Genomic DNA, 24,251 nt, shown 5'->3' with positions numbered 1-24,251 from the left:
TGACATCAGAGAAGGAAGAGGGAAGATGTTGGCATACAGTATAAAGAAAAACTAGGCGGGAGAGTCGACTTCCCTAGCACCTTTTACAACAATTTAAAAAATAAAAGACAAGTAATGCAATAGTTGGCCCTTTGTTTGTAGGCCTATAATTGCCTGAAATATTTAGCTCCAAATTTTTAAATAGGTGACTGGGTCTCTTTAACCACTTCAGTATTAGACAATTTTACCCCCTTCCTGCCCAGACCAATATGTTCAGGTTTCAGTGCGGTCACGCTTTGAATGACAATTGCACGGTCATGCAACACTGTACCCAAATGACATTTTTATGTTTTTCACACAAATAGAACTTTCTTTTGGTGGTATGTAATCACCGAAACCGAAGACCAGTTTTTTTTTAGTCTGTCAGAAAATGTTGTAAATAAGTAATTTTTCTCCTTCAATGATGTGCACTGAGGCACTAATATGCACTTATGGGTAATGATAGGCAGCACAGATTGGCATTACTGGGCACTGTTGGGGATGCACTCATTATCTGTACAGGTCTCCCTTGTAAGGAAATGCCACTGTCAGTGTGAGGCGAGGAGAGCCAATAACTGCCATTTGCCTGTTTACATGTGATCAGCTGTGATTGGACATAGGTGATCACACGGGTAAAAAGCCACATCATCGGCCCTTTACAGAGATCGAGCCGTGTCCCAGGGACACTGTGCCACCACCGTGAGGGCTGAGACTGGGGCAACGTCATATGACATCTTCCCAGAACAAGAGAGCCTTCCGCCCACTGTCATTTGTCTATACGGCGGGCGGCAGGCAGGTAAAGCATGTACCATAAGAGAAAAAAAAAAAAACACTAGCGTTGGTAGCACCCACACATCATACAAATTCCTCATAAATAAATGACTTTAAACAAAAAATGACAGACACATGAGGGTTTTGTTAAATCAGTCTTTACCCATACCGTATTCTACAAGAAAAAGGATATTTACAATTTATACAAATTAACATATTTAAACAATGCAGACCTCCAAATGGATTTAGTTTACTCTGAATTTGTAGAAGTCAGAAAGCATTCGCGTGAAGTTCCATCCCAAGGACAATGACAAGACATAGAGCAGTATCAGGGCTGCAAAGGGGTAAAGAAGAATCACTGTGTTTTTCAAAAATGGCAGCGCTGGAGAAAAAAAAAAAAAGAAGATGATGATTAGGGAAATAATAGTTATTTCTTTTGTTTTGCAAAAAGGAGTTGCATGATGGTATAGCAGCTAAAATGCAAACGTGTATTACTTACAGGGCAACTATTTGTATCAACTTGGAACTAGCACTCGGGTCACATCTCTGCAGCTGGGAATTGTGCGATTCAGAAGTGCAGAGAAAGATGCTGCACTTTAGCAGACACAAGAGGTTGGCATCTTACATTGGCAACTGCAGCACCATTTCATGCGCCAAACCACATGATGCCGCAGCACCATGCAGTTTGGTGTGACACAATTTTTTTTATTTTTTTAAAGGGTAATTTCTGTGGGTAGAGAAGCCCACTGAAATGAATGGGCTGCCCTACAAACAAAATACAGCTGCACAGGTGTGGACGGAGCGTTAGAGAGCAAGTCACATGACAAGCAACATCACTGATTGCTCCACCAGATAATAACCAATATGTACTGTACATACTTTACACACATTAAAGCAGAACCTCAGGCAAACAGCTAAATACACAGATGAAAAAAATATAAAGGGAACTATTTTATCTGAAAAAGAATTTAGTTCTGAGATGTAAACAACTTTTCAACACAGTCCTGTCTGGCATGGCAGAAGACATGGTTTCGTTTTCAGTTCAATAACATTAATAGGTCTCCTCCCCACCCCCACTTTGCAACTAGACAGCAAAAGGAGTAGCAGCAGACTGACAAGCTCATCTTTCTAACACTCTGCTCTCTCCTCCTGGCTTCCTGTGCTTCTTCTCCCTCCAAAGAGTCCGAGTGCTTCTGCACAAGGGGTCAGTAGGAGGCCGATTCCAGGTCAAATCAGATACTTACATTAAATAAAATACATTTAAGTATGTACTGGACTCTGGAATAAGAAAGACCATCTAAACACAAGAGGCAAGCATATTATTAGTTGTATCTTGGGAGCACGTTGTATATTTCCCCCGATTTGTGAAGTAATATGAAACTTTGCCTCTATACAGGAGCTTTCTGCATAGTGTCATATCCTCTGCTCAGGATATGTACAGCACATCGATTAAGTCTCTGCTACGTTAATAACTGGGTTTGCAAAATCATTCAGTGCACACAAAATTGATCTATATAGTTTGTGGCAAATGAGGAAATAATTTAAATAAATGCTTTTGTGGCCAGAATCCAGCTTTAACGCTTGCTAAATAACAGTTGCATAAAGGGGAGAGATTTACTTATGCTGGCCATACACAGGTCAAATTTCGAAAGAATTTTCTTTCAAAAATCGTATCTAAGAATTTTCATTCAAATTTTGCACCATTAGTGGGCTGCAGCAATGAAGTTTGAGTTGTTGGACATGTTGGAAATTTTTTGAAAAACAAACTATTTTCTAATTATTGATGGGAGAATCGTGCGATAAATGTAATAGAAAAAGGAATGCACATAGGCAAGAAAAGAAAACTCCCGGAAAGAAAAAATGATTACCGTCCACGGAAATTGAAGTGAAATTGAAGGCTTGGTTGGCCGAATTTTCGGATCACAAAGCTGTACATAGTAACCAATCAGTTTCTAACTTCAGCTTGTTCAATTAAGCTTTGACAATAAGGCCTGATTCACATTGGTACAACATGACTGTCGTACTACTTTGGATCCATCATGTGTGGCTGCTGATCCATGATACCATAGTCAGTTTATGTGCCTCTGTCATCCTGCTGTGTTCAGAGTCTCTCCCCCTCACTCCTTGCCTGTCAGTTCCTAGTCTGTGGGCCATCTCCCCCCCCCCTCAGCCACTATTACATGTGTCATTAAAGTTAGCTATTACAATTACTGGCAGACCCTCTATAATAACAGATATACAGCGCTAAATACCTTCTCTTACATCGCCGGTGTGCAGTCACGTGATGTCAGAGGGGAATCTCAGCCCCTCCCACTGTAGTCCCCAGATCGGTAAAGGAGAGTGGCAGGTAGGGTTGCCACCTCATCCCTTTAAAACAGAACACATATGAATTACACAGGTTCTGAGGCTAATTAAGGTGGTAATTAGACTCATTTGGTGCCTTACCTGCATTAAATTAGCCTCAGAACCTGTGTAATTCATATGTGTTCTGTTTTAAAGGGATGAGGTGGCAACCCTAGTGGCAGGTGGTCACGTGACAGAGGGGCTGCCAGTAATTGTAATAACCAACTTAACAACCACTTTAAAGTGGAACGTTTAAAGTATATTTCAACCCTCACCTTGTAAAAACAACCCATTCAGTTTAATATAGAAATGAAAGGCAAAACATTATTTATAAAACATGTTCTCAGCTGCATAAGCGTTGGTCTTCCTAGTGATTGGCTGTGCAGGGGACGTGTCAGCACAAGTCCGATCATTGGAGGAGAGCAGTCTTCACACATACACTTTTTTTTTTTTTTTTAATAAGGAGTACATCTGAGCACTTATACAAAATGCTAGAGCTTACCACTATATCCAAGGAATGTAATATAGATGTAGTACCCAATCGCAATCAGCCAAAATGTGTTCCCCACAAGGTATCCAATGAAATAATCTGAAATGACAACTGCAAAAAAGAAAAAAGGCAAACTAATTATAAATGTAATCTTAATCCTTGGAAAACACATTAGGTACTACTTCACTGAAAAGTGATATAAAAGGGTTTCATGTATTATTTTATTTACATTTTAATATAGAAACATAACAGATCGTCTTCAAGTTTTCCAAAGTGGTGCTCACAATCAATCCATCAGGGTCCCTTTTGATTTGTACAGCTTTGCCAACATGCTTTCTATTGTTCAGCAGTATTAGATGCCCTGAAGCTACCAACTGAGATGGTATATCGCAGCTATAGTACATTTTTTCTGGGTCCTGACAGCTGTCCAAGCTTTATGAAAGTAAGTAACCATGGTTCACCAATGGCTCAAGCTATCCATCAACCAACATGCATGGAAAAATACCATCAGGAAAGGGGAATTCATTCAGAGTGCACGTAAAATCCTGCAGGAACTAGTACGTTTATCTTGGAAACCTGTGCTTACAGACATATGCCATCTTCCACTTCTGACCTTTCCTCAATTGGGTCTGCATTATGAAATAAGGTAATTATTGTGAGAAAAACAATATTTCTTTCTTGCTATGAATAACAAACTGCTTTTACACATGATCACTGGATGTTAATCATTGCTGCAGTATTGTTTTCAATCAGGAGTGAAGTTGAAAGTAACTCAAATTCCCTAGCCCTTCTGACACACAATATACATGGCATGCCAGACCTTAGATGTAGACATACTGTATAGAGGTCTTTCCTGTACAGGCTACCCACTGTTTTACAGCCCAATACTCACCCAGTGTGAATACCCAAGGTTTGGCCCATACCTAGCTCAGGGTATGTATCAGAGAGATCAGCAGTAGTGGTGTGCAGCAATGATGGCCTCCATATTCCTATATCCCAGGTTTACTTTAAATCATTCCTTAAAGTTGTTGTATAGTTAATTTTTTTACTTTTACCGACAGGTAAGCCTATAATAAGGCTTACCTGTAGGTAAAAAGAATATGTACAGTTTAGGAGATATTCCCCTTGCAATGCGCCGTTGACTTCAGCAGCGCATGCGCATCAGGGATTCTCGGCTGAAAGCCCGGCGGACGCCGGACCTTGCCGGAAAGAAGTCTCCCACGCGCATGGGAGTGACATCGCGGCTCCAGCCACTCACAGAGCTGGAGCCGTGATACCCGAAAGACACGCCGAGGCAAAAATGTCATACTGGCTCATTATGCCTTTTGCCTTATAGGTGTACAAAAAAATAAAAAAAGTGCCAGCGGGTATACAACCGCTTTAAAGTAAAATACTTCTTATTCTAAAAAAAGGATTTTAGCTAAACTTGGTTTTACCCTACAGATGTTTTTTACCCAACTTTGCATAGCAGAAACATCAAATTGATTTACACGTTTGCGCAACACATTTTAGGGATTTTCCTTACCTTTAATAAAAAACAACTGAATAAAATGCAGGATAACCAGAAGCGGGTAAAATGCATTCAAGTGCACATCCATTGCATAGCCCCATTCCACATCACAGTCTCTTCCTTGATGTTTTATCATGTATTTGTTAGAAATGAACCTGCAAAATAACACACAGAAACATAGGTATTTATCACAAATAAGGCAAATATTCTACATTTTGCTTTTGCTGCCATGGCTTACTTAGCTACGGTCAGTAAAATGAACACAATGCTACTTTAAGGTGGCTCACTACTTGTAAGGGGATGTACTGCAATATGTTTACACAACAGAAAGCTCCAAAGATGAAAATATACTGCCAAGAGTTGCATGTAAAAGGCGCGATTATCATAAAACTTATCGCAGCAACTTTGAAATGTCATCTAAAATGTGCCCCCAGACTTAAATAAAACAGTGTTTATGCCCTGGTAACTTATCCTTATATTCTAGCTATATGTACCCGGCTGCTGGTAACCACGCTATCTTTGGAGAATTCTCAGCTGGTCCTTTTCTGCCCTTACTCTGTAGTTTTTATACCGCACTATTTGTCTTTTTCCTCCTCTTCCTCTTGTTTCTATGTTGCTTTTCTATATTGCTGTTTATAATGGTAGACCATCTTTGGTACTTGATTTTTTTTTTTTTTGCTCTCCAACATATCATGAGCTTTTAATGAAGCAGGTTTCTAACAAACACTACTGATGAGGTGGTCCATTTCACTGGATATCTATATTATCAGTTTTGTTTGATGATGTTGAATTATATGAAGCCTACTGTGTACATCGTTTCTTGATCTAACCTTTCTGCACAGAGTTCCATGTGACACCCCACAAAAGGTGTTCTTCTATGCAACTTATACACACACACACACACACACACACACACGTACCATTATTTTGGTCTACTTCTGGATTGTCTAGTTATCTTCTTTTTGTAAACTCAATAAACAAATTGAACACATTTTCTGGTATTCTATGTTACATACATTCGTACAATGTCCTAGTGCAGCAGTGAATAACATACCACATAAGGGTTGCAAAAAGTAAGCCAACACCGACACAGTCTATAAAGACAATCCAAAGAAGAAGCTTGAGCATCTCGAAAAATCCCATGTGTAGAACAACTCCAAACATAATAGTGGAGACTAGAGGAAGAGGAAAACATACAAAAGGTTACAAATTGTGAACATGCTATATACAAAACCATGTCCTTTAAAATCTCTTACACTAGTGAATTCCCCATCCTGACTTAAAAACACTTTATCTTATGAAAGCCTAAACTCATCTCATCAACCTCAAACTTAAAGTGTAAATAAACTTGTCAGACACATATTTGTCTATCGCCACTGCTGACATCTTTTTATGGGTTTGAAGTCTTTGGCCATCTTGATAGACCAGACTCCAATGGCTTAACTTCCATGTATGGGTGCAGGAGTTAATTCATCTTGGCACCAAGGCATGTTGTGATTGTACATTAAGCTGCACATGTGGGGCTCTAGGTACACTGAGATGAAATGTTGCTTAGAGGCAGAACAACAACTTTTATTCAAGACACATACAGTATCTCACTTTTAGCAGACCAGGCAAAAAACATTTATATTACCTATATCTGCACTCCACAATATACCATGCATTGGCTAGTGCAAAAGCAGGATGTGACAGCTGTACTAAGTTTTATTATGCAGCCGTCACCTGCACACTGACATTACACAAATCACAGACAAGAGCAGCATTTGTTTTAACGCAAACCTGTGTGGAGATAAACAAAAAACTGTATCATATGAGTGCAGTAATAATAAAGTGAAAGAACATACCATATGTGCTAAAATAGGCATCAGGAGGACACAGGGCAGGGTCTCTGGATAAGTACCGATTTTGGGAATGTCAGAATTTGCATGTTAAATGCAGACAAGTCCTCATAGAATTTATTGCCACCTTACCAAGCCTGAATTAATGTAAGGCAGAGAGGTGCCACACATCCACAGAGTCCTATAGTGGTGTAAGAGAGACAAACTCAGCCTGGTCTCCCACCAGGCCACGCCCCCAACACATTTAACTCCGCCCCCAAAGCTTAGTCATGGGGATTAATGTAAATCATTTGTTTTTCTAACAACAGATTTCTGCTCGGATCGCCTAGGTAATCAGTGCGGAAGTGGGAGCAGGTACCTAAAAAAACTAGGTACCTGCTCCCCAAAACAATGTTCAAAAGTGGGAATGGAGGTGGGGAGAAGGCAGAAAAGTGAAACTTCCCATTTTGGATGAAGTTCTGCCTTAACTGCAGCAGAAAGAAAACCGGTTCCCTCTGCCAGATCTCAGAACTAGATGGGCAGAAATACAAATGCTTTGGCAGGTAAAATTGCACACATCTGTATATTACATCTGTCCAGGTATATATTTAGTGATCTGCCTGTTGTTCACCCTTAAAGAGGAGTTCCACCCAAATTTGGAACTTCCTCTTAACCCACTCCTCTCCCCCTTACATGCCACATTTGGCATGTAATTTTTTTGGGAGGGAGTGGGGGCTTCAGGAGGAGTGGGACTTCCTGTCCCACTTCCTCCTTCCGGGTAGACGATTAAGCCTAATCGCCTAGGCGATTAAGCTTAATCACCTACAGGAAGGGGCTGCTGTAGGCGATCGCCCAGGACACGTCACAGGTCCTCGGCGATCGCCTGTCCAATCAGACGGCGCCTCGCCCGGCCGCCCCGCTCGATCATGCGCAGTGCCGCTCGCGCAGCCGAAAGCTGTCACGGCCGGGTGCCCACACTGAGCATGAAGACGCCGGCCGGCGAGGGGGGCGAGGAGCGGAGCCTCGTCCGGCGCGTCGCTGGAGCCGTGGAACAGGTAAGTGTCGGTTTATTAAAAGCCAGCAGCTACACTTTTTGTAGCTGCTGACTTTTAATAAACTTACAAAATGGGTGGAAAACCCCTTTAACATAAACCAAGAGGTAAAGCCTAGGAAATGATTTACCCTCTGATTGAAGTCCTGCCCATATAAAATACATATAAAAACCTTAAAAAGCTAAGACACCCTAGATAAACATATTACATATAAAAAACATACTACAAGATAGAAATTTTAAAAGGTACCACACCAATTACAGCATAATACAGACAATTCTAAAATCGATCATTTCTAAACAACATCTTGTAAAATAACAGCATATTAATATGAAAATGCTGTGATGTTGCTAAAACATTTTAACAATGATCCCTTTTAGAACTGTCTGTAATATGCAGTATTTGAGAAGGTAGCTTAAAAGTCTTATCTAGTACTATGTTTCTGTGAAGACACATAGACACCATTTAGCATCATCACACAGCTACTCCAGCCCATACATGCTTTTTAAAAAGACTGTAGTACGTAATCAATGTGTACAAACAACCTACCACACAGCCATATGCTTAACAGGACCAAGAACGCTGGATCATCTCTTGCCCACTGATCTTTGGTTTGTTTCCTGTACTGGAAATTTCTGTAGACTTTCTGAGGTGAGGTAAAAAGATAGAGCATCTGCCAGATGGCAAATTCAAAGTCCATATGCCTGAAGTGAAAGATTCTCCGGAGATACTTATACCTCTTGGCCCCAGCAGTGTGTCTTGCTGCATCCCGAGGACCTAGGGTGCCATTGCTCTGTGCCCGGGAATTCACAGACGTGGTGGGCAGCATTTCGTGCTGTGAATTGATGGTCTTACATAAAGCCTGCAAGGAAAAAAGTGAAGATTTACATTTGTATTATTTAGTACTAAACTTCCAATGTGCCTTGATGTGCAGTTATATCACACACACATATATATATATATATATATATATATATATATATATATATATATATATCACAAAAAGATGGCTAAATGTATCACCCAAGTGTTGTGCTTCCTAGTAGAAGGTCAGGCTGCCACTGTAGGGGGAGATTTATACAGTACATTACAAAAAGCAGTTAGAAAATCTCTGCAAGATATCAGCATATTGTTGTTCTATGCACAAGCTCCACCCAACGCGTTCCGTCAGGAATGATTTTTTAAAAGTAGTAACACGTAGGATTTCACTTGTATCCCAGAGTAGTGCAGAGAATGGATGATCCCTTCCCACCAGCCACAGCCTGTCCTGTGTTGATACCGGAGCTGCCAGCCGGAGAATGCAGTGAGCGGTGAGTCGCAAGTGGTATCTCACTCTGTGTCACTTAGAATTTACTGTGCGAGTGCGGTTTTAAGCTCATTAATAAAAAGGACTAAAAAGGGCTATACAAAGAGCCCTATTGGACATTTTTATTTATCTTTTCATGAGCTGCATTTACCTTTCCTGGGGGCTGGACATAGAGGAGGTTAACATATATAAGGAGACAATTTTTTAAAATGCGGATCCCAGCTGTTAAAGACAAACACACGCAGCGAGACCTTTTATTATTCAAAGGTCCACAGCATAAGGTGAGTGGCCATCCTTTACCTGTCAGTGGTAGAATCCTTTTATAAACATGGTGTTTTTTTCATGGTGAATTTAAATTGAAGATTGATCACACAGAAGACTTTTTTTCACTATGTTGATTTGCAGTTTGCTTTTTGAATTGACACATGATTGGAATTATTACTGAATTTAATGTTTGAATATTATCATCACAAGTATAGTTTCTATTGACACTAATTTTGTATTTATTTATTTTAAGTGCACTTTACGACATTTGGTAGCGCAACATCTTTTTGGTATTATATAATATTCAATAAATTCAGAATGAAAAATAAAATAAAAAAATATCCTATGTGCCATAGTTCTGACCTGCGTTTATCCAGAAAAATGCAGGTCACTGCAGATAGTGTGAATGAGCCCTTAATATCAAATTGCCAGAACGCAGACAGCGTCACTTGTCATAACACAATATCTGTCATTACAGGAAGTTAGCACCCCATGCCACTTAGTGAATGAGTCACATTAAATGAGAAGTCCACTAAAAATGTATATTGCTCTCTTTGATAAATGCTGGAAAGTTAAAGTTTCTCATCATTCTGGGGAACTTTCCTGGTGGGATCTCCTGTATCTGCAAACCTGATTTAGTCATTATGCACGGATCCAACTCTCCCTTTTATCTTATAGATAATACTATGGCAGAGGGAAATTTTTGTTGAAGAGCAACATTAGAAACCTCAGGGTGACTCAACCCTTCAGACACAACCTATAACTGGAATACCACTATTTAGTAGTTGGCCCCTTAATACAATGGTCAGATTAGCACACAGTGGGGGTTATTTACAAAAGGCAAATCCACTTTGCACTACAAGTGCACTTGGAAGTGCAGTCGCTGTAAATCTGAGGGGTAGATCTGAAATGAGGGGAAGCTCTGCTGATTTTATCATCTAATCATGTGCAAGCTAAAATGCTGTTTTTTTATTCTCCTTGCATGTCCCCCTCGGATCTACACTAGTAGTGTAAAGTGGATTTTCCCTTTGTAAATAACCCCCATTGTCTATTTTAAATAATAATACAGATTGAACATGAATAAAGGCATTACTAAAATAACATCCCATTGAGCACTACTAAGCGTAAAAAGACAAACTAAAAACAATAGGCAAGAAACCTGAAAACTGTTTTATAGGTAAATAGACAAAAAAAAAACATCCAATTACAGAGCTTAGAAACAAATATGTGTAGACTGCTTAAAGCCTCGGTTTCTTTTGTATGTATAAACTATAGTAACGGGAACAACAAATTATGCAAACAGCACAGAACAATGCACACAGGTACAAAGAACTGCAATGTAAAGCATGCAACATTGATGGATATATCACAATAAAATGTTTTATTCTCTTGCAGTTTTTTCTTTAAATCTATTATTAGAGGTCAGATTGCTGTAACTTGTCCTTTTCTGACAAGGATGTATATAGGTTCCACTTAACTCCCAACTGACAGCTTTGGGGTAGTTAAAGCATAGCCGTCATAACAAAAGGCAGGGGTGGCGGTGACCATTTCTGACCTACTTTTAAAAATGCTAGTTATTGAGCTGTATCCGATTTTACTTATTTTGAGTCACAGACCTGGAACAAGCGTGATGTAAATAAGTGTAATGCCTTGTACACACGATCAGAATTTCCGATGGAAAAAGTCAGACGGAATTCTTTCATCGGATATTCTGACCGTGTGTGGGCCCCATCAGACTTTTTTCTAGTGGAAATGTTGTTCGTCTGTAGGGAACACCGATGGAGGAAAAAAACACGCATGCTCAGAATCAAGTCAACGCATACTCGGAAGCATTGAACTTTATTTTTCTCGGCTCGTCGTAGTGTTGTACGTCTCCGCGTTCTTGACGGTCGGAATTTGGTGTGACAGTGTGTATGCAAGACAGCTTGAATGGAATTCCGTCTGAAAAATCCGTTTAACCTGACAGAAAATCCGATCGTGTGCACAAGGCATAAGCCTTTTTTTTAATGTATGCATTGTTATTTTTTTTGGATAGAGTGCAGAATGGCTATATCCCTTATTGCTGCGGAACAAATGTAAGGGTCTGGGAATTTTCAAACTTGTGCAGTCAAATGAATGACAAACTTCAAACAAGTTCAAATGCTCTGATGCAGCTCCTCTCACAGCAAAGCTTCCTCCAATAAACACGCAGCAGTAGCTCGTACCACAGAAATATAGAAAGGATGCCAGAGAAAACAGTGAGCACACAAATCTATATTAGAACCAGTATTTAATTCTCCTCATAGAGAGACACTGAGTGGCAACTCTGTGGTTACTGCTTTCTCCGAGTCTATCCAAGCTGTATCCTGTATTGAGCCCTGATGAATGGGAAAGTGTTTTTTCCTCTAAAAAAAACAATATCTGCTTTTCATGATCTATTTATCAACAACCAAAACAATCTGGGGCTCTTACAACTGTTGTTGCTCTGGCACCCCTTTCTAAAGTTCCTGCTGCTGTATGTATTCCTGCAGGAAGATGTAACCCGTTTGTTTGACCTGGTGACCACTGTCACCGAGACAGAAAGTGATAGGGAAAGAAAAAGAAAAATCTAAATTATACAGTTGCCAGCAGAACAAGAAAAGGCAGGAAACTTCCAATGGCAACACATTCCCTTGACATCTGTATAAGGGTGTTCACTTCTTGTTATGGCTCCAGGACAGGAAGTGAAGGGCGTTCCCCCGATATGGACAAAGACAGCAAAAAACAAACTGAAAGGGGTTTTAAGCATTCCATACTCTACCCAAACCTAAATAAGTTTATACTCCAGCACCCGCCTAGCCGGGTCATTCATTCACAGTATTCTGTAACTGAGAAAACGACAAGTCCCGGCAGCCTTTGTGGCAATGTCCAGGAAAGTGGGAGGACGGCGAGGAATGAGGAAGTGGGTGAAAAATGGGGAAAGCTGTGATTTTGTTAAAGACTGAGGAAGAGAATGACAATGATTTTAGTTTTAGGTGTCCCCTTTAAGGCTACTTTCACACTGGGGCGAGAGCGGTAAAGTGCTGCTAGTTTTAGCGGTGCTTTAACGCTGTTATAGCAGTGCATTTCGACCGCTAGTGGGGCGCTTTTAACCCCTACTAGCGGCCAAATAAAGGGTAAAAAGGCCAAATCAAATAAAGGGTTAAAAGTAGGGTTGTATCAGTACCGATACTGAGCATTTGCGCGAGTACTTGTACTCGCGTAAATGCTCCTGATGCTTCACCCGATACTTTTTCGGGGAGTGAGAGGGGGGCGGAGAGCGGGCTGATAGGGGGCGGAGAGCGGGGACGAGAGGGGGCAGAGAGCAGGCTGAGAGGGGGCAGAGAGCAGGCTGAGAGGGGGCAGAGAGCAGGCTGAGAGGGGGCAGAGAGCAGGCTGAGAGGGGGCAGAGAGCAGGCTGAGAGGGGGCAGAGAGCAGGCTGAGAGCAGGACAGCTTTCATTTCAATAGCTGTGTTCCCCGATGCGCCTCGTCATATAGCCCCTCCCCCTTGTCCGGGCACTTTGAAAGACAGGTCACCCGTCCCAGGATTGGACAGGTGATCTGTTTATCAAAGTGCCCGGACAAGGGGGAGGGGCTATATATGACGACGCACGGCGGGGAACACACAGCTATTGAAATGAAAGCTGTTATGTTCCCCGCGCGCTGATCAACTAGGCGGTGGCGGGGGGCTCTCTCTTTGCCTACACAGGTAGGCCACTGGGGACCTACACATGGCTGAATTTGGGGACACATTTAAAAAAAAAAAGTATCGGTTATCGGTATTGGCGAGTACATAAAAACGTCAAATGTCTGTAAAAGTGTAATTTTTAAGCCCAGAGTGCATAAGGCCTTAGGAAAAAATGTAATCCCCTTTTGTGTGGTTCCACCACAGGGCGCTGCCATTAGGGAGCATGCGCAGATGTGCCACAGGGCTCTGGCTGGCAGCACCCTTGGGCACATCTACACCCCATACATGCGCACAGAGTGCAAAGTACTGGAGCTTCGTAATAGCCGTCTTTACGCATGCGTGGGGAAGGTGTGTGTAGATATGCTGCAAAACCTGAATGCCCAGGGCAGCACAAAGCCCTTTTGCAGCTTAAAAGATAATTTATACAAAACGTAAAATAAAAAAAAATATATAAAACTACAACCTGTCCTTTTTCTTCAGTGCACAAAATAGCAGAATGCTGGTATGAACTGAAACTGAACATTGGCTAATTGTCACATCTTTGGGCAACACTCACCAACCCACCCTATTGCCCTGATTACTACAGTAGCTTGTATCCTAATGACACAAGAGCCCATCCCTCTACAACACAACAAACAACATGTCTGTGGTGTTTATAGATAGCAACCAACGCCTGACCTAAGAAAATGTCTCCCAGCAATCTACGTGAGCCATGTACAGAGGAAGGGAGCTCCACCATCCCCTCCATACTGTGTATGACTGAATAGCAGCAGCCCCTCACATCCCTGCTCACCTATGTACCCCGAATCCTCAGCAGCTTCCGGTAACACAACCCAGAACACGTACTGCCTGCCGACGTCACCGACCCGGAAGCTTCCACATGCCGCGGGTAATCCTGGGAAGTGTAGACCGAACAGTTCCTCGTCCTGTGTTTCGTCAGATTAGGCGACCCGTCAGAATGTGTAACGGACTTGACGTTGCGTCGCCGCCATCTTGCTACACCCTGCACTCGTCAATTGTAATGATACACCGAGAAGGGGCGAAACACCTGCCTGAGGAGGCGTAAGTTGTAGTGATTTTGCGACGGAAAGTCGCGCTGTGCATTGTGGGTGAAAGATGGCGCCGCCCATGTATAGTTGTCAGTAAAGGTAGGACAGAGGAACAGCGATGCCGAAGTACTATGAGGATAAGGAGGAGGATAGTCACCCCTGTGCAGGGGCGAAGGAGGATCTTAAGAGCTGCCTGCTGAAGAGTGAATGTGTGCTGCAGGTGGGCCTCTCTCCTTATCACCTGACCACCTTCTGTGTTTCTATATATGTAGTATATATCTCCAATATTGTATTTCTACAAGTCACAATAGGGCCCTATGTACACAGCCATGGTGGTCTGATGGCAGAGAGTTAGTTCCTGAGTAAAACGTGATCTGTACTGCAGGGAAACACCCAGCCTGCAGCCCATTGCAGTGTCAAGCAAAAGTTCAGAGGACGCCTGAGCTCATCTCTTGTCTTTATCAGATGCCCACACTGGGGAGATACAAAGGTACAGGGTACCGTCAGGGTAAAAAATACCTTCTGCCTTTAGAATCACTTTCTTCTCCTGCCTAGAACTACATGTCCCATGAGACATTTCTCTCCACACATTCAAAAGTCCTCAGACACTTACTGACAGGTATCTAATCTAAAAATCGATCATGGATCTAAAAATGGATTGAACAGTTGAGACCAAGATCTAAAAATAGATCGAACAGTTTAGATCAGGATTAAGGATGAGCTCCAGCGCGTTCGCATGGTACACGTGCAGAGCCCGCCAGGAAGTCTGCACGGCGCTGCGCTAATCACAGCCAGGGAGACATTTCCCGATCTCTGCAGCTGAGCATCGGGACAATGTCTCCCTGGCTGTGATTAGCGCAGCGCCGTGCGGGCTCTGCACGTGTACCATCCGAACACGCTGGAGCTCATCCTTAATCAGGATCTAAAAATAGATCTTGGATCTAAAAATAGAAAAAAACAGTTGACACCAAGTTCTAAAAATAGATTCAGAATCTAAAAATAGATTAAACTGTTTAGATCAGAGTCTAAAAATAGATCTGGGATCTAAAAATAGAAAGAACAGTTGAGACCAAGATCTAAAAATAGATCGAACAGTTTAGATCAGGCTCTAAAAATAGATTGTAGATCTAAAAATATAAATGAACAGTTGAGACCAGGATCTAAAAATATATTGAACATGTCTGTTAATAAAATAAATGGACTGAACAGTTGAGACCTGAACTAACAATGGATCTAGCATCTAAAAATTGATCGAACAGTTGAGACAAGAATCTAAGAATATAATAAATATTTGAGACTAGGATCTAAAAACAGATCGAACTGTTAAGACTAGGGCTGCAAGTATTGATTATGGATTTTTTTATTTTTTTAGGATATACAGAGTATTTTAACTGTGTGTCATACCTGATGGTCGCCGCAGTCTCTATGATCGTCGGAGGCCGGGGGCCATGTTATGACATCACGCCTGGCCTCTGCATTAAAAAAAAAAAGGCGAAGCCTCAGCTGGGAAGCCGTAATGTTTTTTTCTTTTTTTTGGGGCTTCCCAGCCTAGAGGTATAATATTGATCCCATATCTCACTGTAAAGAGGTGCTGTCATTCCATATTCCTATTACAAGGAATGTTTACATTCCTTGTAATAGGAAGAAAAGTGATCATATTTTTTATTTTATTTTTTTAAAGTGTCAAACTAGAAAAATGTAAGTAAAATTAACCCAAAAAATAATAATTTTAAAGTGCCCCTGACCCTGTGTGCCCGCACGCCGAAGAAAACACATACATAAGTCCCGCCCACATATGAAAACAGTGTTAAAACCACACATGTGAGGTGTCACCGCGAACGTGAGCGAGAGCAATAATTCTTGCCCTAGACCTCCTCTGTAACTCAAAACATGTAACCAGTAAAAAAAATGTAAGCGTCGCCTATGGGGATTTTTAAGTACCAAAGTTTGACGCCATTCCACGAGCGTGTGCAATTTTGAAGCGTGACATGTTAGGCATCTTTTTGCTCGGCGCAATATACACACATACAGCTCAGTAAAATGTTCATACTGACATGTAAACAAATAATGCATTTTGTATGCAGGCCAACTAATCAATAATAGAATTTGTTGCCAACTATTTTTCTTATCGATTATGTTGATTAGTTGTTTTAGCCCTAGTTTTGTGAATGGATAGGGGCAGAGACATAACCAGTGATGTTGTTTGTTGTACACGAAGCTCTAATGTCAATGGGGAGCACAAGTACAGCAGGAGCGGTAGCTGTAAAACTGAAAATGATTAAAAAAAAAAAAAAAAAATATGATTGTGCTTGGAGTTGGACTTTTTATTTTATTCATGTATTGTAAGGTATATGTTATTAACGTGACCATTGTTGTCTTCTTGTGCAGGAAGGAAAGACACCCAAGGAGTGTTTAAGAGAAGGCCACTGCAGACCTCTGCAAATCAGCTTTTTTGAGTGTAAAAGATCAGTTGTAAGTCCACTTATATATGTAAATACTGCAGTAATACTTAGCCAACTGTGACTACTTAATTAACGAGATTGTATGCCCTGAAACCCCTTAAAAAAACTGTAAGACAAAGGCATACAGAACTAGTATGCACCACATACTAGCTCATAGAGCTGCACGATTAATCGTTAAGAATGGAAAAAAGAATGGAGATCGCGATTCTTTCCCCCCTTGCGATCTTAAAGCATTTTCCCTGATTTCTTGAGCAGAGAACTCTGCATAGAGACAGCTGTAAAAAAAAAAAACAGGCAGTCTGTCAAATTTCACAACATTCCCCAGCCACGGAGCTAACTATAAACATTGTAACATCTTGTTCTTTAGATCAAAGGAATGAACTTGAGGGAAGTTTAACCACTTAAAGGGGTTGTAAAGTTTGATTTATTTTAAATAACAAACATGTCATACTTGCCTCGTTTTGTGCAAGGGTTTTGCACAGAGTGGCCCCGATCCTCCTCTTCTGGGGTCCCTCTGTGGTCGCTCCTGGCTGCTCCTTTTTTAGAGTCCCCAGACGGAGAAGCGCTTTCCCTGGGGGGCACTCCTGTGAGCGTGCTTTTGTGTCCTGCTGCTGCATCCATTGACACAGACAGCAGGACCTGGCCCGTCTCCCATGTCATTTAACCACTTAAGGACCAGACCAATATGCTGCTAAATGACCCAAGGGGTTTTTACAATTCGGCACTGCGTCACTTTAACAGACAATTGCGCGGTCGTGCGACGTGGCTCACAAACAAAATTGGCGTCCTTTTTTCCCCACATCGAACCCCCGACCCACGTCAAGCAGAGCACGTACAGGTACGTACATGTGCCTGTCCGTGACATTCTGCCGACGTATATGTACATGCGGCGGTCCGGAAGTGGTTAATTTCATTCACAGCAGCGGGAACCAATGGCTCCCACTGCTATCAATCTATCCAATGTGGACCCGAGACACTGGCTGTAGCTCCTGTGTTCATCTCCGTCGCTGCAAAGGTCGTGTGCAGGTAAGTAAAGGGGGAGCTCTCGGGGCAGCTGCAGCACAGGAGGTTTTTCACCTTAATTCATATAGAATGCATTAAGGTGAAAAACCCAGGGGGGTTTTCAACCCCTTTAACCACTTGCTTACTGGGCATATATACCCCCTTCCTGCCCAGGCGAAATTTCAGCTTTCGGCACTGTCGTGATTTGAATGACAATTGTGCGGTCGTGCGACGTGGATCCCAAACAAAATTGACGTCCTTTTTTCCCCACAAATAGAGCTTTCTTTTGGTGGTATTTGATCACCTCTGCGCTTTTTATTTTTTGCGCTTTAAACAAAAAAAGAGCGACAATTTTGAAAAAAAACAACACAATATTTTTAACTTTTTGCTATAATAAATATCCCAATTTAAAAAATAAAATAAAAATCTCAGCTTAGGCCGATACGTATTCTTCTGAATATTTTTGGTAAAAAAAAAATCGCAATAAGCGTATAGTGATTGGTTTGCGCAAAAGTCATAGCGGCTACAAAATAGGGGATAGAATTCTGAGATTTTTTTTTTTACTAGTAATGGCGGTTATCTGAGATTTTTGTCAAGACTGCGATATTGTAGTGGTAACGGCCGATCTTGGGTACCTGGCGGACATCGCAGCTTCCAGGCACGCACATCAGCATCTCAGTGACATGCCGGGCACATGCGCCGCCGGCGGCACTCGCGTGCCCCCCAGTGGCCGGAGGAGCCGAGGCAGTAAAAAGACGACCTCCCGGCATTGTAGAGCCACCTTGTGGACATCTTTTTACAATGGCCCGGATCTCAAGAAGTTGAAGACTAAACCTTTTTCTGACAGTTGTTGGTTTTAAGTTTAAATCATTATTTATTTATTTTGCTAGAGAATTACTTGGAACCACCAAACATTATATATATATATATATATATATATATATATATATATATATATATATATATATATATATATATATATATATATATATATATATATATATATATATATATATATTTTTAGCAGAGACCCTACAGAATAAAATGGTGATTGTTGCAATATTTTATGTCACACTGTATTTGCGCAGCAGTCTTTCAAATGCAATTTTTTGGGAAACAAAATGCACTTTAATGAAAAAAAACAAAACAAAAAAAAAACGTAAAGTTAGCCCAATTATTTGTATACTGTGAAAGATGGTGTTACGCTGCGAGAATCGTGATATTTATTCTAAGCATAAAAAAATCCTTATCCTCATTTTTCCCAGAATCGTGCAGTTCTACTAGCTCATTATAAAATACTTGCCTTAGAACGAAGTGCAGGCACCGCCTCCCGGTCACCGCCGAGGGAGCTGACATGTTCCCTCTGCGTTTCCTCCGGGTTCGCGGATACATCGCTGTGAATGGCCAGAACCATAATGATGTCAGCGGCTGCATGCAAGGTGAATATCCCCTAAACCGTACAGGTATTCATTTTACCTACATGTAAGCCTTATAGGCAGTGCAATTTTTGCCATGATTGTCACCCAACGAATCGCAGTAAAATCGCACAAGCAGAAACACGGTATGATTCTACTCGTGTTTCGGGATGCCTAGATGTGAACAGAGCCTTGTTGTCAATGCCTAATTGAATAAGCTGAAGTTAGAAGCTGATAGGTTGCTACGCACAGCTGCACCAGATGTGCGCCAGTTTTAGTAAATCTCCCCCACAATGTAGCAGTGCAGGTGCAATGTATTACTGCGTTGTAGTGGCCTTCAGAATAAATGTCAGCGCCATGAACTTCGCTGCAAAATATTCATTTTGGTAAAATGCCCATTTTACTGAGTGCTAATGCAGCACATTGGTATGAATGGACCCTTAGGGAATTAGGGCTCATTTATACCAAGGTTAAGCCATGGTTTTAGGTTTCATTAACACCTGAGCGTTTTCAGCTCGTAAAACGCTCCTCTTAAAAGTTCTGCGAGCAGAGTGGAGACAATTTCAACATACAGGCGGTGATTTGCTTTCTAGCAGAGAATGTGTGCTGCCGTCCGTCCTCCCCTCTCTCCCCCTCCCCCCCACATAACTCTCTCGGCTGGCTGGCTCTGTCTTCGAGACACCGTCATCCCCCCCTCCTCCTCCCCCCGGCTGCTGAGTCTGTCTCCTGTCCCTGCTGCCTATGTACACAGTGAGAGGAGTAAGCTGTGCTCTTCCCTTCTCAGCTGTCACAGGCGTTCTAGCACAGTGCTAGGACTCCTGTTTTTGGAGGTGAGAGGGTCAATGAAGAGAACCTGTCACCTCCAATTCCAATGCTATCACACAGTGAATTGTTTTCTCCTGTGTGATAGCAATAAAGTTAAGTGAACAAAAAAAAAAAGATAAAATTATAAGAAATAATTAAATTAATAAAATAGTAATTAAAATAAAGAAAAATATAAAAAATAAGAAAATTAAACAAAAAAAAAATAAACTACAAGCTCCAAAAAAAAAGTGATAAAGGGAAAAAAAGGGGATTTTTTTTTTTTTTAACTAACCGTGCTGCCCCTGCCATCCAATTGCCATTCTCCATTGATTTGGGGGGGGTGGTTCGGTTGGTGGGGAGGGGTTGCATTGCAGAACCTGGCCTTGGGGCGGCTGGGAAAGGAAATCTGGCCCTGCTGGCCGCCCTCTCACTTCTTCCGCCTTGGTGAGGCTCCAATTTGGGACACAAGGAGGCTACAATTTGGGGCACAGTGATGCTGCAAATTTTTTTTTGCTGATCCGAAAAATGATCCGATCCATGACTCTGATCCGAGGAACGATCCGAACCGTGAGTTTTTTGATCCGTTGCACCCCTATATGTGGGTATGAAGAGTTAGTTATGTACAGCTTGGGGCCCCCCACTACACCATTTACTTGCCACAGGTATAAGTCAGAGATGGGAGTTTACGCCCACTTTAACCACTTAAGCCCCGGACCATATTGCTGCCTAAAGACCCAAGGGGTTTTTACAGTTCGGGACTGCGTCGCTTTAACAGACAATTGCGCGGTCGTGCGACGTGGCTCCCAAACAAAATTGGCGTCCTTTTTTCCCCACAAATAGAGCTTTCTTTTGGTGGTATTTGATCACCTCTGCGGTTTTAATTTTTTGCGCTATAAACAAAAATAGAGCGACAATTTTGAAAAAAAATTCAATATTTTTTACTTTTTGCTGTAATAAATATCCCCCAAAAACATATATACATTTTTTTTTCCTCAGTTTAGGCCGATACGTATTCTTCTACCTATTTTTGGTAAAAAAAAAACGCAATAATCGTTTATCGGTTGGTTTGCGCAAAATTTATAGCGTTTACAAAATAGGGGATAGTTTTTTTGCATTTTTATTTTTTTTATTTTTTTTTACTACTAATGGCGCCGATCAGCGATTTTTTTTCGTGACTGCGACATTATGGCGGACACTTCGGACAGTTTTGACACATTTTTGGGACCATTGTAATTTTCACAGCAAAAAATGCATTTAAATTGCATTGTTTATTGTGAAAATGACAGTTGCAGTTTGGGAGTTAACCACAGGGGGCGCTGTAACATTTAGGGATCACTGTGTGTGTGTTTACTAGTGTAGGGGGGTGTGGCTGTAGGAATGACATCATCGATCGGATCTCCCCTATAAAGGGGATCACCCGATCGATGCGCCGCCACAGTGAAGCACGGGGAAGCCGTGTTTACATACGGCTCTCCCCGTTCTTCAGCTCCGGGGAGCGATCGCGAGGGAGCGGCTAAAAACAAATAGCGAGCGGACCCGACCTCCGCATGTACCGGGGGGGGGGGTTCCGATCGGACCCCCCACCCACGTCTAGCAGAGGACGTACAGGTACGTACATGTGCCATTCTGCTGACGTATATGTACATGAGGAGGTCGGGAAGTGGTTAAGCAATTACTTTTTTCTGGCCACTCTTCTAAAAGCCCTACGCTGTTGAGTTTACAGCTTAAAAGGGTCCTGCTGACAACTCTCAACCAGGACAGGAATGTTCAGCCAGTGCTACCCTCTTAAAGGATAAGTTTACCTTATAATTTTTTGTTTCTGAAGTCTCTAAAGCATTGCACCAGCAATCAGATCACTGGTGCCATGCAGGTCTCCTGCAGACAGTGTATCTGTGTGCCCGTACATCATATGTCCAAGCAGATACTCCCTGACAGGAAAACTCAATGAACTACCACAGCACCGCACTAATTCATTGAAAACTACAAGCCAACAGCCGCAAAGCTGTCAGGTGAGGACTTTTTAATTTTTTATTGTGACAGCTAGCAGGTGGAGAAGATCCCCACTAGCTGTGGGAGTGGGGGCCAGTCTGTTTGTAATGTGCAACTGTAACTGTTACGAATGGGGATTTCATCTTTTAAAGTATAACTAAAGGCAAAACTTGTTTTGGATAGAGGGGAGGGAGATTAGAACACCTGACAGTAGCACCTTTCTTTCCTGAATGAACACAATGATTGTTTTGGTATCGATCACTCGCTGTGTTCATTCATAATTGAAGTGTGGAAAACTATTTTTAGTTTTTTTGGGGGGGAGAGGCCTGTCAGGTTGATTGTATGGGGCCTGGTGGTTTCTAACCGCAGCCCTGGGTGCACTGATAGCCTGCACTGATGGGTGCTGTGACAAATACACACCCATAGGGGGCACTAACAGGTACACTTTGTTGGTCTTTGACAATTGTGCCCGGCTGTGATTGGACACAGCGATCATGTGGTAAAGAACCAGTGTCTTTGGCTCTTTACCCCGATTGGTGATGCGCTGTGTCCGAGGGAGAAGGCTCACCACCGTTTGCTGCGCACACACAAACGGCAAAATGATGAAGATGTTCGTATGAAGTCCATCTGGAAGGACAAAAGGCATGGCCAGCCATCAATCTGCTCTAGTCTGCATGGGAAGAGGTTAATTTATTGTTTGTGTCATAAAACAATAAAAACATGTTGCACCTTTAAAGTCATAGGCATGTTGTGCACATCACATGGTACAAAGTTCCAAAAAAATCTATTTTAATTCCAGACTGAAATGCAACAAAACAGGAAAAACACCTAGGGGTGAATCCTTTTTAAGCCATATTTTTCAAGCCTCACTGATCGTTTTATTTCCTTCAGCAATTTAGTTTGTTTACTGCACTTTTTTTATACTTTTATTACTACTGGAACAACTGCATAGTTATGTATTAGGCTGGGTTCACACTATTGTGAATTGGATGCAGGTACTAATCTCGTGTACAGTCCTGAAATAATTTTATGTTTATTCTCAGCTGGACAACCGAGCACGCTTTCGAGGGAGAAAAGGTTACTGAGATGTGGAAGATGCATTTGTCCGATTAACAGCCGCACTCTACTTCATGCTGAGATCATGAACTGTTGTGTCTAGTAGGGTGCACAGTACAGTGATTTGCATTTTTTTCTTGCTTCTGTTCTCATTAAAAATTCTCACAGTGGTGAAAAAATGAAAATGTTGCAGTGTTTGATAAAAACAAACTATATGTATTGATTTTTTTTGTTTGTAGTAGACATATAATTTGTATTTTTGAGATGTTTAAGTGACGAATATATTAAATTTATTTTAATTTGTTGGTTGCGCCTTATGTTCTATTTTATATACCTCAGTATAGATATAGGTACTGTACACGGTAACGTTTAATATCGAGTCTGTGCAGAATACATACAATGATAACACTGCAAACCATATCCCACTAATGACCTTCATTACCCACTTAAGCCCCGAGCCTCGTTTTGAGATTTGGGGTTTATATGTTAACTTTTTTTTTTTTGCTAGAAAATTACTTGATTTGCAGCCAGGAGGAGAGAGGGGAGGACAGAGGCAGGTACAAAGAAAGAAAGAGAGGAGGATGGATGCAACTGTACTGGGTGACCCCTCTCCAAGGAAGCCTGCAAGGATTCCTGGCTTCTGTATAAACCCGGGTGCCAGCCTGGTCCACAGCCAGATGAATGCATAGAAAGGAATGGCGACACTTTCTAGGATAAAAGCAACTTCTTTATTTTCACATCCATGAAAAATGCAGCATGACACACACAATACGCTGCAAACGTGTCCTGTGATTGTGCACAGGAGTATGAAACACATTTTCTGACTATTGTGTATCGTGTGTGTGTGTCATGCTGCATTTTTATGGATGGGAAATTAAGTTATTTTTTTATCCTTTGGAGCAGAAGGTGGAGCCAGGTACACAGAGGAGAGGGAGCTTCAGCCAGGCAAAGGGGAGGATGGAGCCAGTTGCACAGGGTAGAGGGGGAGATGTAGCCAGATGGAGAGGAGGATGGAGCCAGGTGCACAGATGAGAGGAGGAGATGCAGCCTGGTGGAGGGTAGGATAGAGCCAGGTGCACAGAGATGGGGAAATGATGCCAGGTGCACAGGACTGGACTTCATCCCGACTGCCCACTTCTATTTTGCAAACACGCACAAAAACATATAAACTGTGCGCAATTACACAAAAAATAATAGGTAAAAACATTCCACTGTA

General features: G+C 41.8%; 2 protein-coding genes across 2 annotated transcripts; one reads left to right on the top strand and one right to left on the bottom strand.

The window, feature by feature from the left end:
• Window positions 1-931: 931 nt before the first annotated feature.
• On the bottom strand, window positions 932-14,211 carry UNC50 (unc-50 inner nuclear membrane RNA binding protein). The gene is made up of 6 exons (XM_040336336.1): window positions 14,052-14,211; window positions 8,551-8,863; window positions 6,187-6,307; window positions 5,148-5,287; window positions 3,635-3,733; window positions 932-1,171 (listed from the first exon to the last, which is right to left on the bottom strand). Exons 2-6 carry the CDS (start codon window positions 8,828-8,830, stop codon window positions 1,035-1,037), a joined length of 777 nt encoding a protein of 258 aa, XP_040192270.1. The 5' UTR covers window positions 8,831-8,863; window positions 14,052-14,211; the 3' UTR covers window positions 932-1,034.
• A 124-nt stretch (window positions 14,212-14,335) lies between these two features.
• On the top strand, window positions 14,336-23,220 carry LOC120926430 (cytochrome c oxidase assembly factor 5). Its single transcript, XM_040336337.1, has 3 exons — window positions 14,336-14,527; window positions 16,696-16,779; window positions 23,023-23,220. The coding sequence occupies exons 1-3, from the start codon at window positions 14,426-14,428 to the stop codon at window positions 23,062-23,064; spliced, it is 228 nt and encodes a 75-aa protein (XP_040192271.1). The 5' UTR covers window positions 14,336-14,425; the 3' UTR covers window positions 23,065-23,220.
• The last annotated feature ends 1,031 nt before the right edge of the window (window positions 23,221-24,251 follow it).

The sequence above is a fragment of the Rana temporaria genome, chromosome 2 (assembly GCF_905171775.1).
Source record: "Rana temporaria chromosome 2, aRanTem1.1, whole genome shotgun sequence".
In the NCBI taxonomy this organism is placed as follows: domain Eukaryota; kingdom Metazoa; phylum Chordata; class Amphibia; order Anura; family Ranidae; genus Rana; species Rana temporaria.
This window is presented reverse-complemented; position numbering and strand designations above follow the sequence as displayed.